Genomic DNA, 18,240 nt, shown 5'->3' with positions numbered 1-18,240 from the left:
TGGCACAAAGTTCCAGTGGAATGACTTCTATTAGGGGTGATGGGAGCAGAGTGGCAGCAGTATATATATGGGGAAGGATGGAAGAATGACAGGAAGGGAGGCAGGGAACAAGGAAGGAAGAAAAAGAAAGTAAAAAGGAAAGACATTTTTAGAGAGTGTGCGGACAACCACAGTCTCAGCTGGTCTCCCATGGCCCATAGACATGGGCACTGAGTAGGTACTTCTGGACAATCTCTGTAAGCCACCTCAGGCTGCCTGGCCTAGCCTTCAGGATGAATCCTAATGAGGCTTTGGGTGGAAGCCATGAGGAATTGCAGGCAGTCAGAGAGCTTAAAGGCCTTTGCTTCTTTCCATCCCTGTATGTTTGTTGAATGCTTATCAAGGTCGGGGCATTGGGTGAGAACGCACCTTCTTGCCCACTGGGGACTAGCAATCTAGTGATTAGAAGGGCTCATTTCTGTGGTCAGAGCTTTAGGGCTTCCCAGAAATGTTTGGATTTTGTTTTTGTTCCTCTTGAGATATATGGGCTGAGATGCATCTTCAGGCATCTTTAAAGTGTTGGTTGCATCACTGGGCTGCATTCATATTTCCCTTTTCACACTAAGTTGAAGATTAAAAAGAGGTCACTTTTTTTTTTTTAAGCATTTGGAGTCACTGCTAGACAAAGGTTAGTTTTGGGTTTTTATTGATCCCTTGCAAGATGCTGCTATCCTGCTATTTTTTGGACTCAGCCTCTCATTCCAAATGGAACATCACTATGACTGGCCAGAAAAGAGGCTGACAGAGGCTTTGGCCAGCTTGTCAGTTTATTATGAAATTAAACCTGTTCCCACGTCAAAGATGACTTAACAACTTTGGGCAAAGATAAAGCATTGCAGCTACCCCCAAACTTCAGTTTCACGTGAACCAGGACCCTCAACCAGGAAATTATTTGTTTGATGACATTCTTATTAAGACGGGGGCAGTCTTCAGGAAATGTAACCTTATGTTATTGATCAGCTTTTAAAGAGCCTTTTGGGGACTAGATACCATTTTCTTTCTGTCTCCTACAGCTTCCAAATCTGCATGGTCATAATTGATGAACAAAATCAGCACCTGGAGGCGCCTTGGGGAAAGGTTTAATTCTGTTTCGTAGGCAATTCTTCATGAGGGAATTGGAAAACTGCATTTTTAGAGAAGAAAAAATGTCAACAAGGATTGGAGGAAAACTGAGCATTTTCTGACTAAGTACCAGTTAAGCAAAAAAAAAAAAAAAAAAAAAAAATCGCTTGTCCAGAAGACATCTTTTCTTCAACATCCCCATTAATGGGGCTTTGCTGAGGTGCCCAGTGGGTATTTGATGACACCTGACTGTTACTCTGGATTTTACCATACCCAGACATGCTGTTCATGCTTAAAACAAAGACCATCTGCTATTTCCAGAAGCTTTCTGAAGGAATAACAAAGAACTAGAACTGATGTGTACAGTGACTTTAATTTTATTGTCGTTGTTGTTCTACATCACATCCTTGCATATCATTTATTTTCTATTTAGTAGTTGGTACCTCTTCATGTAACTTTAATTTTAGAATACAAGGGATACATCCTGACAAAGAATGTTTGTTTTTTAATTGTGGATTGATTTGTAAGAAAGGACAAGAGTATACATTCTCTGGAACTGGGACTGTTTCTGATAGTTGGATAGTTGTCTAGTATCTAATCCCAAAAGAAAGTTGTGCTTCCTCTGAGCTAATGGGTAGTGATGGATGATTGGCAGGAGAGGTGAATGGGCTCCTATGTGCAGGCTGAGGTTGGGCAGAGCAGAAAAAGTGAAGAAGACGTGGTTTTCATGGTTCATTTCTGTGACCATCTTTGGGGTCGAGAGTGCCTCTCTCTGTGTCTTGTTTGTTGGTGAAGTGGTCCATGCGATGAATCCCGGTACACTGCTATCCCTCAGCTCTCAGAGCTGCCCAGAACCCGCACAAGCGATGTGACATCAGTGGCCAGAACTTTCTCACATTTTCAAGTCACAAAAGAACCAGAGTCTCCTCTTCAGCACCACCCTTGGCTACTCCCTTTCCTACGTCTAAATCCTTAAATCCCAAAGTGATTTACCCAATGCACGTTAGTAACCTTTGAGCTACATGTGTATGCTTTAAAGTTTGCAGAATGTATTTTTGCAATATTATCTCAAATCTTTGCAACTAGATTATCTCTGGCCAATTTCTGTTTGTACATGAAAGTAGCAGAACTTACTCAGAACTGATGTCTCTCTTCCTTGAAGGAAACTAGAAAATCTCAAAAGAACCTAGGAAGTTATGGGGAAAAGTAACACTAAACTCAGCCTGTCTAGTTAGTACCTGCAGAACGCAGAGAGCAGGGACTTCGTATATAAGCCATTTAAATGATTTATTAATTGGACAGACATTTGTATGCATCCCATAAATATTTGTTTAATGAATTGTTGAATGCCTTAGTTACATTACCTGTTAGGCACTGTGGGATATTACAGTGGCGAAGAAGACTTAATTTCGCCCTCCAAGGAGCCTACCATTTGATGGTGTGGCTGGCCGCAGTGCAGGTAAGTAGACAGGCACTGTGAGTATCCTTCATTTTAGAGTCCTCGCTGTGTCCCGTATCTGCTAAATTCTCTTCATGGATTTTATCAGTTGATCATTACCATGGCTTACGAAATCGGCTATTATCAACTGTATTTTATGTATGAGAAGGCCCAGGCACAGAAAGGTTAAGAAGCCACCCTGAAGTTACACAGCTAACAAGTGGTAGGGTCAGAAATCAAACCCAGGCAGTGCGACTCAGACCTCACAGAGAAGTGGATGGCTTGGGGGACCTAAATGACGTAGACTCGAGACGGATTGGGCGAGCAAGGAAGAACCCACAAAGAACCCAGGATTGCTGGCTCCAGTGACACAGAAGCTGATGCCCTTTGCTGAGGGAAGGACCGAAGGAGGAGGAGGTTCTGGGGAAGGTGTGGAGGTGTGAGGACGGTAGTCTGGGACACGTTGAGTTTGCATGTTGACCATTCACATGGATTTTCAAACAAGTATCTTAAGTTTCTGTTATACTGGGGGAAGCAATCGTGGCTAGAGATGTAGCTTTGGCTGTTACCAGATGATACTTTGTTCTTTCTGCTTGACTGCTTGAAGCTTTAATAAGGGGCTGGAGACATTTACAGATACTGTGACTTTATTCTTTATGTTTGGCTTGTTTTCAAAATTTAAATTCATGGTTCATGACTTCTATGTTTACTCCTCCTTTCCCTCCATATATATATATATATATATATATATATCTCCATGGATATATGGATAGATATAGATAGAAAAATATGGACATGAAAATGGATATTTGCACCTAAACTAGGGAAAGGAGTTTCAAATATGAAGACAAAATCCTTCTACCCAAAGCACTCACTCCCTGCTTCTCAGGTGTAGAGAGAAGTGGCCGGGTTATGCCCTACCCACTTGTCCCTGATTTTGAATCCATCCTATTGTATGTTGGCCAGTTCTCAGTTCAGTTCAGTTGTTCAGTCGTATCCGACTCTTTGTGACCCCATGAACTGCGGCACGCCAGGCTCCCTTGTCCTTCACCATCTCCTGGAGTTTGCTCAAACTCATGCCCTTTGAATCGGTGATGCCATTCAACCATCTTGTCCTCTTTTGCCTTCTTCTCCTCCTGCCCTCAATCTTTCCTAGCATCAGAGTCTTTTCAAGTGAGTTGGCTCTTTGTATCAAGTGGTCAAATTTTGGAGTTTCAGCTTCAGCATCAATCCTTCCAATGAATATTTAGAGTTGATTTCTTTTAGGATTGACTGGTTTGATCTTCTCACTGTCCAAGGGACTCTCAAGAGTCTTCTCCAGCACCACAGTTCAAAAGCATCAATTCTTCAGTGCTCAGCCTTCTTTATGGCCCAGTTCTTGCATCTGCACATTATTACTGGAAAAAAACCATAGCTTTGGCATGGCAGGTCTAGGAGTTCACTTTAAGGCCATCCAGAGCAACTTGACCCTCTCTGTCTACAGACATAACCAAATGCCGTGAGAGGCTGATTTGAGCCTGGGTATGTGGGTGGAAATGTGAATTCTGGTAATTTCAAGACTTCTGATGTGAACAGGAGTGGACCAGGGTGGGGCAGGTACGTGGGCATTGGGGTGTCAGCTTCAGGGTACAGTTCCCTGTGGCTGTGCTTCATTTACCCCATGTCAAGCCTTCTTTCCTGTGGGTCCTAAGCTGTCTCCAAAACCTGGGATCTGATGAGTTTGCATTTGGTTTTTTTGCAGCCTAATGAACTGCCTCTGTAGTTCTAGCTGTGATGTCATTAGCATCTCATTGCCTTGGGCAGCAACTCAGGAGAGAGGTTCTTAGGCAGCCCAGAATCCTACAGGAATTGTACCAATTTACTTCATAACAACTAATTCACCCTCATGACCTGTCAGTTTCCAGCAGCAGAGCAGACCCTGCATGAAGATGGTCAGTCACTTTTATTATCATCCTCCTAGGCTCCTGAGTCTAGGTGGGTCAATATGCACAGGCCTAAGGCCACAGGCACATCCTCAAAGAGATTTTGAACACAAAGGATGCCAATAATCTCATACCATGATATTCTATTGGGGAAAGTCATCCGCTGTGTGCTGTAGGATACAGATTTAGCCTAAAGCAAATGGCATTTATTTATAGCAAACTGTATTTGCAAAATGCTTTGCAGTTTGGGGGTTGTTAACGACTTTCCAGGTTGGCTGTTCTGCTTGTAAGAAAGCTAAGTGTGATGAGGACCCCAAAGCCTCCCCTGAGAGCAGAGGGGTAAATTTTGCAAATTGGGGTGAATGGGGGGGCACACGAGTATTTTTACTCAGAAGGCACCTTTGTCAGTTACAACTTTTAAGATCTTTATCATTGTTGTTCAGTTACTCAGTTGCGTCTGACTCTTCGCGACCCCATGGACTGCAGCACGCCAGGCTTCCTGGTCCTTCATTATCTCCCAGAGTTTGCTCAAACTCATGTCCATTGAGTCGATGATGCCATCCGACCAAGACCTTAACTGTAACTTATTTATGTCCAGAAACTGTGTGTTTGTTGAAATAGAATATTCATTTTATTAAGAGACAATATCATGTCTTGAATTACTAGAGCATTTTTACCCTTCTACCCGGGACCTAGAAGGTAGAAGAGGGACAAAGTAAGAAAAGACTGTAACTGGAGTGGGCAGTGGACGAAGGCAGGCATTGAGCCATTAGGAAATACAGTACTGTCTCCTCCTTCCACGTCTAGATCTAGCCACCACCCACTCCAGCACCCAGGATGGGGTTAAAAGCAGATGTCAAAGATCAGACTGTCCTGCAGCATTTAGGATTCGAAACTCTTCTTCCACTCACCACAGACATGATAGTTATTGGTGCTCTCTTTGGGCAAAGGGAGATTTATCTGGGCTTTCACCACCAGACTCCATCATTTTAAGGAGTATTTCCCAATTGTATCTTTAACAGTGCATGGAAAATGCATTTCCTTTTTGAAAAATCTCTCTCATACACACATCTCTATTCTTCACTGGAGCCTGAATAGATGGCTTTGGGGAGTTAGCTGCTCGTTGCTTCTGTGTAAATCTTGCTCCTCTCCTGACAGCTCCATCCTGCATGACGAGGGGACCAGAGGGGCAGTTCGTCTTGGCCTCCAGCAGAACCTACTCTATATGGGCCTGAATATTTTCAGGAGAAGGAAAATAAAGTTCTGATGAAACCAAGAGTTTGGTGGCCTCCCACCATCTTCCTCTGTAAACTGCTTCCTGTGTTTCTCTGTGTCCTAACCTTGCACCAGTCCAGGGCTGAAGGATATCGAAGGGGATTAGTTGCATCTTGCCTTTAATTGGGAAAGCCAGAAGACAGCAGCAAGAGGAACCACCCCTCAAACGTTTACAGGAATTACAAGCCTTAATGATGGCACGCTGGAGGGCAGGGAGGCTGTCACTCAGCTCCACTGTGTTTGGGGGTGCAGTGCCCTCTAGTGGCCAAATTTGTCAGCTAGCTGGTGTACCCTAAGTGGTGAATGGGCAGGGCTTATATGTCATGTATTGGAGCTTCCCTCATAGTTCATTCAGTCAAGAATTTGTCTGCAAATGCACGAGACCCGGGTTTAATTCCTGGGTGGCGAAGATCCCCTGGAGAAGGAAATGGCAACCCACTCCAGTATTCTTGCCTGGAGAATCCCATGGACAGAGGAGCTTGGCAGGCTATAGCCCATGGGGTCGCAAAAGTTGGATACGACTTAGCGACTAAACCACCACCATATGTATACGGATGTGTGTGTAGGATCTAGAGGGAATTTCTGGGTATTGGGGAATTAAAGGTGAGAGAAAATAAATGTGATGCCATATTATTTTCCCCTTGAAGTAGTTTATACTTCACGTGAAGGATATTGAGGGGATTTTAATTTTCCCTCTGAATTTTATTCTTTTCACTATCGTATGTTTCTCATCATTATGTCTCTCACTCTATTTTTCTCCGGATAAGTTTTATGGAATTTGTTTTACTCAACTTTTTGTTATTTGATTGAATGGAAATTGTACCATCACATTTTTTTTTTTTTGACAGGCATTACTTTTCCATAAGTATCTCTTCTGTCCAAAGTGGCCGTGATGAATTATCACACCTTTTCTTTCCTCTCACAGAAGTCATTTTAGACTTTATATCACCATCTAGTGGTCATTTCGTAGAAGTGCTTTTCCAAGCCTGTGTTGAGTTACTTTCTCAACCTCCTGGCTGGATGGATAATGAAATGCGTGTGAGGGAGGGGCAGAGGGCCAGCAGGAGACCCTCAGGCTCTCCAGCGAAGCTTGCACAGTGAAATGTTTTAAATCTTATCTTGAAAAGAAGGATGATCTCTTTACTGATTTTTTTTTTTTAATTCTTTTACTCTCTCGATGAATGAGGGCCTGCTTTTCTAGAAGTCACATCATGGATTCAAAGCTCTCACCCCACCCCCCTTATTGCAGCCCAGTCCACACAGCCTGTTGAAGAAGAATGGAAGCCTGGCCAAAGGGCTGGGTGGGAAGTCCTGCCAGGTCATGGCCACTTTATGAACACTCCCAGCCGTGAGGTGGACTGAGTTGCCTGAGCCTGAGTATCAATCAAGATTTGCACATGGCTTGGAGTGACTTTGAGGTTAACTGCTATGGGCTCCTGGATCCTCCATTTGAGGCCATCATTCTTGGTTTTGGTGTGTGCAGTTACTTAGTTCTCTTATAACCTAGCAAGGGCTTGAGCTCAATCTCGGATCTGTTATTAAACAAAATGTGAGTGTGAAATAAATGATATTCCATATTTATAGTCTCTGAGTCTTTGCACAAAGAAGGAGTCTGGTGTCAGTGGAGCAGCTGATAAAAAATGCCTTGTCTGCATAGTGATAATGCTCGTGTGGGAAATGATAGTGCTGAAATACCTCTGGACTCTTCCAAATGGTCTTACATTACATTGCAAACAAGGGGAATAGCAGAGCTCCCTGAACCCTGTAAGAGGAGACTCTGCTGTAAAGCTATAAGTTGTATCTCATGATCACCTTCTGGAACCACTTTGTAGATCATTCCAAACAGTTCCCCCAAAGATCCGGTTCATTAAGGATGGCACCCTGAATGAGCTTGAGGAGCAGAAGGAATGTTCTATTATATCTGCCCATCATTTCCAAAAGCCCAGGTGTCCCCCTGAAATTTTTTCATGTTCAGGCATACAACTGTGCACAAAGGAGCAGGGGTCACCTAAGGAACCCAGAGTTTTTCTGTCAGCAGATTCTACTTCCATCTTCCTTTAGACTTAATAACTTAAAAGTCATGAAGGCTTGGAAAAGAAATACCAAGCAGTGCTTTCTTCTGTAAGGAGCAAACACTTCTTTTCTGGCAGGCATTTCCACTGTTTGTCACCAAATATAAATCAAGAGCATCCCCAACTACCTTTTACTCATCAGTCAAGAGCAATATGGATCCATCTCTCAGGCTCTGGAATACAACTCTTTTTGAAAAAGTCAAAATCCCCTCCCCATCTTCCATACATCAATTGATAATGAAGCTGCTGCTGCTGCTGCTAAATCACTTCAGTCATGTCTGACTCTGTGCGACCCCATAGACAGCAGCCCACCAGGCTCCCCGTCCCTGGGATTCTCCAGGCAAGAACACAGGAGTGGGTTGCCATTTCCTTCTCCAATGCATGAAAGTAAAAAGTGAAAGTGAAGTCACTCAGTCGTATCCGACTTTTAGTGACCCCATGGACTGCAGCCCACCAGGCTCCTCCATCCATGGGATTTTCCAGGCAGGAGTACTGGAGTGGGGTGCCATTGCCTTCTCCGTGATAATGAAGCAGAGAAGTCCTATTCTTCCCTATGATTTAAAGGCTTTAGGATTCAGATCTCATGACAGCTGTGTCTTCTTGAGGCTCTTGGATTCACTCTCCTCGTCTGTAAAATGGGTGTGATGATAGAATTCATGCAGAGAGTTGTGGTAGGGGTTCAGGGAGGTCTTAAACAGCTCTCACTTTCATAGTTCAGACTTGATGAATCTTACTCCTAGTTATGATTAAAACTATAACGACGGTGATTTGACACGCACTAGTCATTGTGTTTTGTGCTTGAAAAATGGTTGGCTGTTTATTTATTACACAATGCTAGGGGCAGGTATTATTGATATCTTCATTTTGGGATGAAGAGAGTGATTTATAGAATAATCACTGCTATTATTGTTTATGTTATTGATGATAGCCATAAAACCCGCACAGATACTGCAGAAGCATCCCTCTGAAATGATTCGTGGGGCTCATGACACTCAGAAAGAAAGGAAGGAAAAAAACTGTCTCACATTTGGAAGGACTATTTCCAACTCTGTAGCCTTCTGAGAGTATGGGTTCCCCAAACTGAGTGGGATGACAGCGTCACATTCTTACCCCTCACAGACATTTTCTGACTTCTCAAGAACCTGACTCCAGCACTCGGGCCAGGAGGCCATGCGAGTCCCTGCTGTCTCACCTCTCTGTTCCCTTTCATTCTGTGTCTGGCAGGCAACTCCCCATCCGACGAGTCAGAGGAGCGGGAAAGAGACCCCAAGGTGCTGACGTTCCCAGAGTACATTGCGAGCCTCTCAGAGTCTGGCACCAAGCGCGTGGCAGCCGGAGTCCGCATGGAGTGCCAGAGCAAGGGCCGATGCCCCTCGTCCTGCCCCCTGTGTCACGTGACATCCAGCCCTGACACCCCTGCCGAGCCAGTTCTGCTGGAGGTGACCAGAGCCGCCCCCATCTATGAGCTGGTGACCAACAACCAGACCCAGAGGGTAAGAGGCCTGGGACTCGTGGCTCAGGGTGGCATCAACAACAACAGAGGGCTTTGCAAATGGCCTGAGGAGGTCACGGGGTCAGCTGAGCTCCAGGCTAGGACATGGAGAGCAGGACTTTTTTTTTTTTTTTTAACTACTCCAGGCATCTAATTTGCTTAGATTTGCATATTTGCATGTTAAATCCAGTCAGCGCCCTCGCGTCACTCATGGTGATGACTCAGGAGTCACTGTTCAGCATTTGTACAAGTCTTTGAGCAACAAGGGCTAGTAGGAAAGAGGGGGATGGGGAGGCATAAGCAATCATAGTCACCAAAACAGTGTTCAGAAAGCCTCAGGAGGGGATGGTCACGGGAGGGGGTTCAGCAATGCCGCCCCTTCTTGTTGGCATGGCAGGTGGACCAGCTTTCCTAACTGATTCAAACCTAGGACCAGCTGCAGCCAGATGAGAAGGAGCACCTTAGGGATACAGGTCCCCAGGGGAAAGGTCGGCCCACCTTAGCCTGGAGGGGCTGCTTTCCCGGTGATCACTCTGACTCTAAGAGCAAAACTCCAAACCAATGCAGATCTTTCTGCCTTCTCTTATGCAGCTGGGTCATGACGTTTCCCCCAACCACTTCTCCTTTTCTTCTGCTGATCCCTCTCCCAAGGTGCTAGGAGGAAATAAATGGGCCTCTAAGGATAAGCTGAATAAGTGCAGTACAGGCAGGCTTACCTCACTCCCTAGCTCTCTGATCTCCTCAAGGATGTGAAGAACAGGGTGAGTCAAAACACAGGCAACAACAACAACAATGACAATCACAAAATAAACACAAAAGCTCAAGGTGGGGACTTCTGAGACTCCAGGCAAAGCCCACCTTGGGGACAAGGTACAGTAGTCACAGCGGTGAGCTGCTGGCAGGCCTGAGACGTGTGTCTATCCAGGTGGGTGTTAATTGCTTTCTCTTTTCTCTTTTGAGGAACACCTGGTGTGTCACAGTTTGCTTCATAGGTGATGCTCAAACCAACAGGAAGGATTTTGCATGTGTGTGTGTGTTTCTCTCGCCTCTCTGCCTCCACTGCAGATATTTCATTGGGTGTTTGAAAATAAGGTTTTTCACAGGAACAAAAAGATAAATAGTTCCTTTGGCCTACAAATTTCTCTTCAATCTGATAGAAGTGACTATGGGAAGAGAAGTGGGAGAAGAGAGACCATGGGAGGTGGGCTTGAAAGGATGAAGAGAAGGCGGGGCTTGTGTCACCATGGAAACTCAAAGCTACAGTGCTTTTAATCCAATGCCCAGCCCTCCCCTAACCTTTCCCACCCCAGGCTGCTTCAGCTGGTACCCAGGAGCTGCTGTACACTTGGCTGGAAACAGCAGAGTCACGGCGCTCAGGCACAGAACCATCCTATGAGACAGGCAGGGTGTGTGAAGCTGCAGACACGGATGAGCTTTGTGGGAGAGTCAGGGGTGGCTAGAGCCCCTGCTTCCTGTATGGCCAACACCAGCAGAATAAGGAAGCTGGAGGAAGTTTCGTCTTTAGCAGCCCCCTTTTCTGGATCCCCTGCTAGCCTGAACTTAGCCCCTTCCTGTCTTCCTGCACTGGTCTTAGGAGGTGTCTCTCAACCTCTCTCCTATCTGGACATATTTTGAACCCTGAATTTCTAAGCACATATAAAAGTGGCTTGAACTGTAGTTCAGTCACTGTGCCCTGTTTCTCCTCACTCATCTTCCTTAGACGTCCTCTGTCTCCACCATTCTCTCTGCTCCTCTGCTTTTCTTTCTAATTGTACCCTTTCTCCCAAAGGATGGAGATGAGGAGTGACAAAGCCAAGGACCAGGGGAGGGGAGCTGAGTCCTGGCATTAGTAACTCAGTGTGTTCCTATCCCCACCTCTTTGATGGATCTTTGAGCCAATTTTCCAACATCTTGGCCTTATTATCTTCCTTCTGTTGGACTAAATACTCCCTAATGCCATATTTCAGTCTAGTCTGTGATTGCAGTTTAAAAACATGTAAGTCAAACCAATATTCTTGCCTGGAACATCCTATGGGCAAAGGAGCCTGGCAGGCTGCAGTCCCTGGGATCACAAAGAGTTGGACATTACTGAGCGACTTCACTTTTTAAGTCAAGCCATACTACCAACCAGGTGTCTCAAATCCAACAAACTCACCATCTTCCACCCTAAGCCATACCTGCCATGCTTCCGTCTCAGTGAAGGACATTATTTTCTACCAAGTTGCCCAAACTGGAGACCAAGGATGCTTCTTACACTTTTCTTGTCCCTGACATCTATTCCATCACCAAGGGCCACAAATATCTCAAATCCATCTTCTTTTTATCAAACCCCCATCACAGCCTATTATATTTCGGTCATGTTAAGTTGCTTTAGTTGTGTTCAACTCTTTGTGACCCAGTGGACTGTAGCCCACTAGGCTCCTCTGTCCATGGGATTCTCCAGGCAAGAATACAGGAGTGGGTTGCCATGCCCTTCTCCAGGGGATCCTCCCATCCCATTGATTGAACCCAAAACTCTTACATCTCCTGCATTAGCAGGTGGGTTCTATGCCACGAGCACCATCTGGAAAGCAGCTCAGTGGGTAATGAACCAGCCTGCAGTGCAGGAGACATAGGAAACAGGTATTCAATCCCTGGGTCAGGACAATTGCTTGGAGGAGGAAATGGCAACCCACTCCAGTGGCAACCCACTCTTGCCTAGGAAATCCCCTGGACAGAGGAGTCTGGTGGGCTACAGTACAAAGGGTCGCAAAGAATTGGACACGACTCAGTGACTGAGCATGCATGGATTGTATTTCAGTTATCCACTGTAACATCAGGCCACCATCTTATTACAGTCGCCTTCTTACTGGTTTTCCTGTTAGACCAGTCAGAGTCATCTAACTAATTAGTCTAATATGCACTTCTGATCATATAGCAGCAAAGTAATTCAGTGGCTCGGTAGAATCTATTGACACCATCTAAAGCCTTTAGCACATCATTAACAAGGGCAGGTCACTATTGAATTTCGTCTTCACTTACATGGTTAGGCTGCACCCACGCTATACTTTATCCTCTAAAATTTAACTCCTTGTATCTCCTTAAACACAAAATGTTTTCTCCCATGCTTCTGGTCCTCCAGATTTGCAGCTCTCTCTCCCAGAAGTGCTTTCTCCCACATTACTGCCACTGGCAGACTCCTATTGTTACTTCCAAGTTCCAGCTCAAACATGACCCTCCCTCACTCTCCCAGGCCAACCCAGTGTTCCTTCATGTAGCCCCCATGGTAGGTGTGTGCATCTTTTAAAGCATGCCTCACCTATTACTCTCCCGTTTATATACATGTTCACTCTCCCCTAGACTGTGAGAATCTTTCTCGTCTATGAAATCCCAGTGCCTTTGAAACATGTATATTATCATATGTGAAACAAATCGCCAGTCCAGGTTCGATGCAGGATACAGGATGCTCGGGGGTGGTGCACTGGGATGACCTGGAGGGATGGGATAGGGAGGGAGGTGGGAGGGGGGTTCAGGATGGGGAACACGTGTACACCCGTGGCAGATTCATGTTGATGTATGGCAAAACCAATACAATATCGTAAAGTAATTAGCCTCCAATTAAAATAAATAAATCTATATTAAAAAAATGAAATCCCAATGCCTGACAATAGTCACACACAGATGTCATTCTGCAGAATGAATAAGCAAAAGGATCAATAAAAAGAAATGAATGGATAGATGACATTGAAAGTTCAGCTGCTCTCCTTAGAAAATAAATAATAAAAATTGGAAATTAGATTTATTTTTTAGAATCAGAATTAAATCTAATGACAAACCAGGACTCCTATGCAATGCTGGGCACATTGGAGGGACAAAGAAAAATGTAATTTTCCCTTCTCTTTCTTTCCCAAATCGTACCTTCTTGATTCTGAAATCACTTCAGCCATTTCAGGGTGTGCTCCAAGGAGATCCAGTCCTTTATGCCTTTGCACAGAAAGAACTCAGTGAGAGGCACAACGATAGGTAAGAAGTGACCTATTAGAACAAGGTGCTTGTGAGGCTTATAAATGGGCAGGTTAGAGGGGGCTGGGCACTGAGAACTTAGTAGGCTACAGTTTTATAATCAAAGAAAGAGTGAGGAGGGAAAAAAACACTTTTTTCCTCATTCTTGGATAGACATCACGCTTCTATCGGCTCCTCCTCTGGGTTGAGCAGGGGAGTTTTCCTATATGAGCAGGCTAGGACTGTCATGGCACTATGGAAAAATTATTTTAGGTCTCATTACAATGAGGACGGGCTTCCCAGGTGGTGCTAGTGGTAAAGTGCCCACCTGGCAATGCAGGAGATGTAAGAGATGAGGCTTCGATCCCTGGGTCAGGAAGATCCCCTGGCAACCCACTCCAGTATTCTTGCCTGGAGAATCCCATGGACAGAGGAGCCTGGCGAGCTACGGTCCATGGGGTCACAAAGAGCCGGACGCGACTGAAGCAACTAAGCATTGCATGCACAACGAGGGCCTTTCACTGTGAGATGTCACTTTCCATAAATTGTTGGGTTTTGTGTGTGCAGAGAGCACATCCTAGGAGTCAGTAACTCACTGGGCCCACTGGGCAGGATGTGGGTCTCACGCCACCACCATTTGGTTGTTTGGGGGCATGTCCCGTGCTTCCGTAGCATGGTTCTGTCGCTAACCAAGCCTGTTTGGTTTTGGTTAAGCAAAGTTGCTTTCTTGAGTGATTATTAACTTACAGGATCTCCCATACTTTTTCTTTACTTACAATCCCCTAGTGGGATTAACTATTTAATCACTTTTCCCCTTTCCTCTGTCCCTGTCAATTCCTCTCAGGTACCCTCAACCTACCTTCGCAGTTACCTCTCACACAGAACATAAAGAGGAGGAACTTGCAGGGAATGGTCTGAAATGGCATTCAGAATGTTTGTCATCGTAAGTGACGGTCGTCACGCCTTTGGGAGGACAATCTGGTCATGTTGCTCCCTTGTGTGAAACATTCTGATGACTGCCTGTTGCTCTTAGAACATGACACCTTCCCACGCAGTGTCCAAGGACTCTCTGTAATCAACCCTGCCGCCCTCCCACTTCCTCAGCATCTCTTTGCCCCTGCTCTCTCTCACAGCCAGATGAACTTTTTCTCAGTTGATGTTAGAAGTAAAGTCTCATACAGGCTAAGGTCTTCTTAATGTTGTTTTTTTTCTACCTGGAACACTTCTCCAACTTTTGTGACTCGATTACTCTTGACCTATCCCTCCAGTCTCTCGAAGGCATTCCAGTGCTCTTCTGTGATACGGGCCCCCTCCTTGTGCCTCCTGCCACCATCTCAGCCCTTTCTGGAGTCCTTGTCACAGCTGTGGTTATTTATGAAACTTTTGTTTATTATTTATTAACTGTAAGACTTAATGCAAGCAGGGGCCGTATTTACCTTTGCATTGTATCCTTAATGCTTAGCACAGGAAATGGTCTTTATAGGTGCTGAATCAATAATAGTCGATTAAAGACTCTAAGGCAGCAGCCATGAAATCCTCTCCATTATGCTCATCTCAAAGGTTGTCTGTTTTCCTAGTTTAAAAAAAAAATATATATATATGTATCTTTATATACATATTTATATATATGTATATATATATGTTTGGAGAAGGCAATGGCACCCCACTCCAGTACTCTTGCCTGGAAAATCCTGTGGACGGAGGAGCCTGATAGGCTGCAGTCCATGGGGTGGATAAGAGTCGGACACGACTAAGCGACTTCACTTTAACTTTTCACTTTCATGCATTGGAGAAGGAAATGGCAACCCACTCCAGTGTTCTTGCCTGGAGAATCTCAGGGACGGGGGAGCCTGGTAGGCTACCGTCTATGGGGTCACACAGAGTCGGACACGACTGAAGTGACTTAGCATAGCATAGCATATATATATGTATATTTTAATATAGTTCAGTCCAGGAAAACATGAAGTGAGCACTTAGTATGGACCAGGCTTCATCTTGGGAGCTAGTGGATACGGCATTAATCAAGACAGCTTGATGTGTCCATCTAGCCTGAGATACCAAATCCATTCTGTTGCCCATTTACTAACCTGTGACCATGAGCAAGTTCATGGTGACCCAACCTCTTGGACTCTGTAAGTGTCTTCCACTGTGAATCATGTTAATCATGGAGCTCAAATTAAAGTGTCACTGATCCAAACTCAAGTCTACTCACCTGCGTGTGGTAAAGCCAATCTACTGACACCGGGTCATGATGAAGGAAAATGCAGCTTATATTGTGAAGGTTGCCAATACAAGGACAGTGGCTTGTGCTCCAAAACCCTAAACTCCTGGAAAGGTTTCAGCAAAACAGTTTTAAAGGCCAGGTGAAGGAGGAGGGTATGTGATCAATTCGTGGTGAGCAATTCTCTGAATGGCTGATGGTGAGGAAACAGGATAGTGTCTCGGGGGTTAACATTATTGATGCAGTCCTTAGGTTCCAGGAAGCCTGGTCATCAGGTAGACACATCTTCCATTTGGTGGGGGATTGACATCTGTAAAACAACTCAGGAAATGTGCATCAGATACTATTATCTAGGTACTTCAGAGAGGAGCCAGAGCAAAGGATGAAGGGGAAGGCTCTTCAGGATTCCACTCTGTTACAAAGGAGTTAGCATCTAAAAGGGCTTTGTAAACTTGAAAACTCTACACAGATAGTACTGATAATAGAGAATGGCCTGGCCCCTGCTCCCTAGAGGCTCCCTTTCCAAGGTGGGTGGTGTGGGAGGGGAGTGTCAGTATGGACTTCGTGTATTCTAACCTGTGGTGGATGGGACATAGGATACTGGCTTTGGGCTTGGACATGTTGGTTTTTCAGGATTATCTCTTATTTTACTTCTTCTCTTCTGTTTCTTTCTTTCTTTCTTTAATTGTTTGGCCTAACATTTTCTAGGATAGCTATGTCATTACTCTAACTTATCAATTATGTGTGGGTATGGTGAAGGTGGAACTGAGGGAAGAGAACCACAGGGGAAGCGGAGGTTGCAGAGGTTGAGCTGCCCTGAGAGAAAGCTCTGGGCTCACCCTGCGGCCATCTCAGGCTCTCCCCAACCCTGGGCTGGGGTTGGGATATTGAGGGGAGCCACTGAAAGGTCAGTACCCCTGAGGTCAGTACCCCTCAGGACCCACTTCTTCTGCCCCTCTCACAATCTGTACCCTCACTGATCTAATGTTATCTTATTGTCCTTACATTGAACAGTGAATATCTGCTGTGAAACCACTGTATGTAAAGAATTGTTCTAGGTTCTGTGGTATTTACAAGCTTCCTCATAAGACCTGACCCTGTCTTTTAAAGACAATAACAATTGCTGGTATTTATTGATGACTAACATGTACTATTTATATGCGACTATTGTGTGTATTGGGCTTCCTTGGTAGCTCAGCTGGTAAAGACTCTGCCTGCAATACAAAGGACCCTGGCTCAATTCCTGGGTCGGAAATATCCCCTGGAAAAGGGATAGGCTACCCACTCCAATGTTCTTGCGCTTCCCTGGTGGCTCAGATGGTAAAGAATCTGCCTGCAAAGCAGGAGACCTGGGTTTGATCCCTGGGTTGGGAAGATCCCCTGGAGAAGGGAATGGCTACCCACTCCAGTATTCTTGCCTGGAGAATTCCATGGACAGAGGACAGTCCCTGGGGTCGCAAAGAGTTGGGCACGACTGAGCGACTTTCGCTTCCTTCAATTCAATGTGTGCATTAGCACAGGCACTCTGCCGTGCTCCTTGGCATAGATTTGTTTCATTTAATCGTCACAACATCCTTATAGGGAAAGTGCTGTTTTTATCCCATTTTACCATTGAGGAACCTGAGTTTATGGCATTTGCCCAAGGTCACAGGGCAGGGGTTGGCAGAGCTGGAGTTCTCACCCAGAGGGACTGCTCCAGAGTCTGGGTCTCAGCCTGAGTGTCACATGGCTTCTGCCTTCCATTAGAAAGAGAGGCATGATGCGTAGTCACAGCCCAAGGCAGAACTGCACACATATTGTAAGTGAGATACAAGGCATGCGGAAGGAGTACAGAGGAAATACTGGGGTGGGGTGAAGAGGGCAGAGGAGGATGCCCTGAGAGGCATTTGAGAAAAGGCTGAGTGCCTCTGGGCCAAGGGTAACCCCGCTGAGTGGATGGAGACGAGGTTGTGTTGCTAGAGCTAAAGTATAGAATGCTGGTGCAGAATGGGAGGGAGAGGAAAGGTGGAAAAAGACTGGTTCCCAAGGTTCCAGCCCTCAACCACAGGGATGCTAATGAGACAGGGACACCCTACAGGTCCCCGGAGGTCCAGCTTTCCCAGAAACACGCCCCTGGGGTAGAAATACACGGAGAGGTGGTGCTGCAGCTGGCTGGCTGGACTTATTTAGGGCCAAGCAGAGCCCTGATAACTCCGTCTCTAGAGTCTGATGACCCGGCCCTGGCACCCTGACGCTCACTCTTGTCTCTGCCCTCCCTTGCAGCTCTTGCTGGAGGCCACCATGAGCTCCCTCTGGTGCTCGGGAACCGGAGACGTCATCGAGGACTGGTGTCGATGCGACTCCACTGCTTTCGGAGCTGACGGGCTCCCCACCTGCGCGCCTCTCCCTCAGCCCGTGTACGAGTCCCTCCTTTCTGGGCTTTCTCTTGCTGGCACGCCTTAGCATTATCCTGCAAATGTATATTAAAGATTGTTCACTATTTTCCAGGCAATGGGCTGGGTACTGGGGAACAGAAAGAAAAAGATGGTGCAGTGCGTGCCTTCGGGGCACTTTCAGTCTTTCAGGGAGGCAGGTTCACAAATTTAACAGTAGGGGGAAGGGTTTGATAAGAGTTATATGAGACAAGGACTTCCCTGGTGGTCCAGTGGTTAAGACTCTGTGCTTCCACTGCAGGGAGCAGCGGGCAGGGGGCTGGGGTTTGATCCCTGGTCTGGGGAACTAAGATACCACTTTCCATG

At 45.7% G+C, this 18,240-nt stretch overlaps 1 protein-coding gene across 1 annotated transcript in view; it reads left to right on the top strand.

Moving 5' to 3' along the window:
- Positions 1-18,240, top strand: part of LOC129653252 (astrotactin-1) — a 117,701-nt gene that overhangs the window by 67,009 nt on the left and 32,452 nt on the right. Inside the window, exons 10-11 of the mRNA XM_055582746.1 lie at positions 9,033-9,301; positions 17,765-17,898. Of these exons, the coding sequence (XP_055438721.1) occupies positions 9,033-9,301; positions 17,765-17,898 (403 nt within the window). The remainder of the gene's footprint in view (positions 1-9,032; positions 9,302-17,764; positions 17,899-18,240) is intronic.

The sequence above is a fragment of the Bubalus kerabau genome, chromosome 5 (assembly GCF_029407905.1).
Source record: "Bubalus kerabau isolate K-KA32 ecotype Philippines breed swamp buffalo chromosome 5, PCC_UOA_SB_1v2, whole genome shotgun sequence".
In the NCBI taxonomy this organism is placed as follows: domain Eukaryota; kingdom Metazoa; phylum Chordata; class Mammalia; order Artiodactyla; family Bovidae; genus Bubalus; species Bubalus kerabau.
Note: the sequence above shows the minus strand (reverse complement) of the source record. Positions and strands in the feature narration are given on the sequence as shown.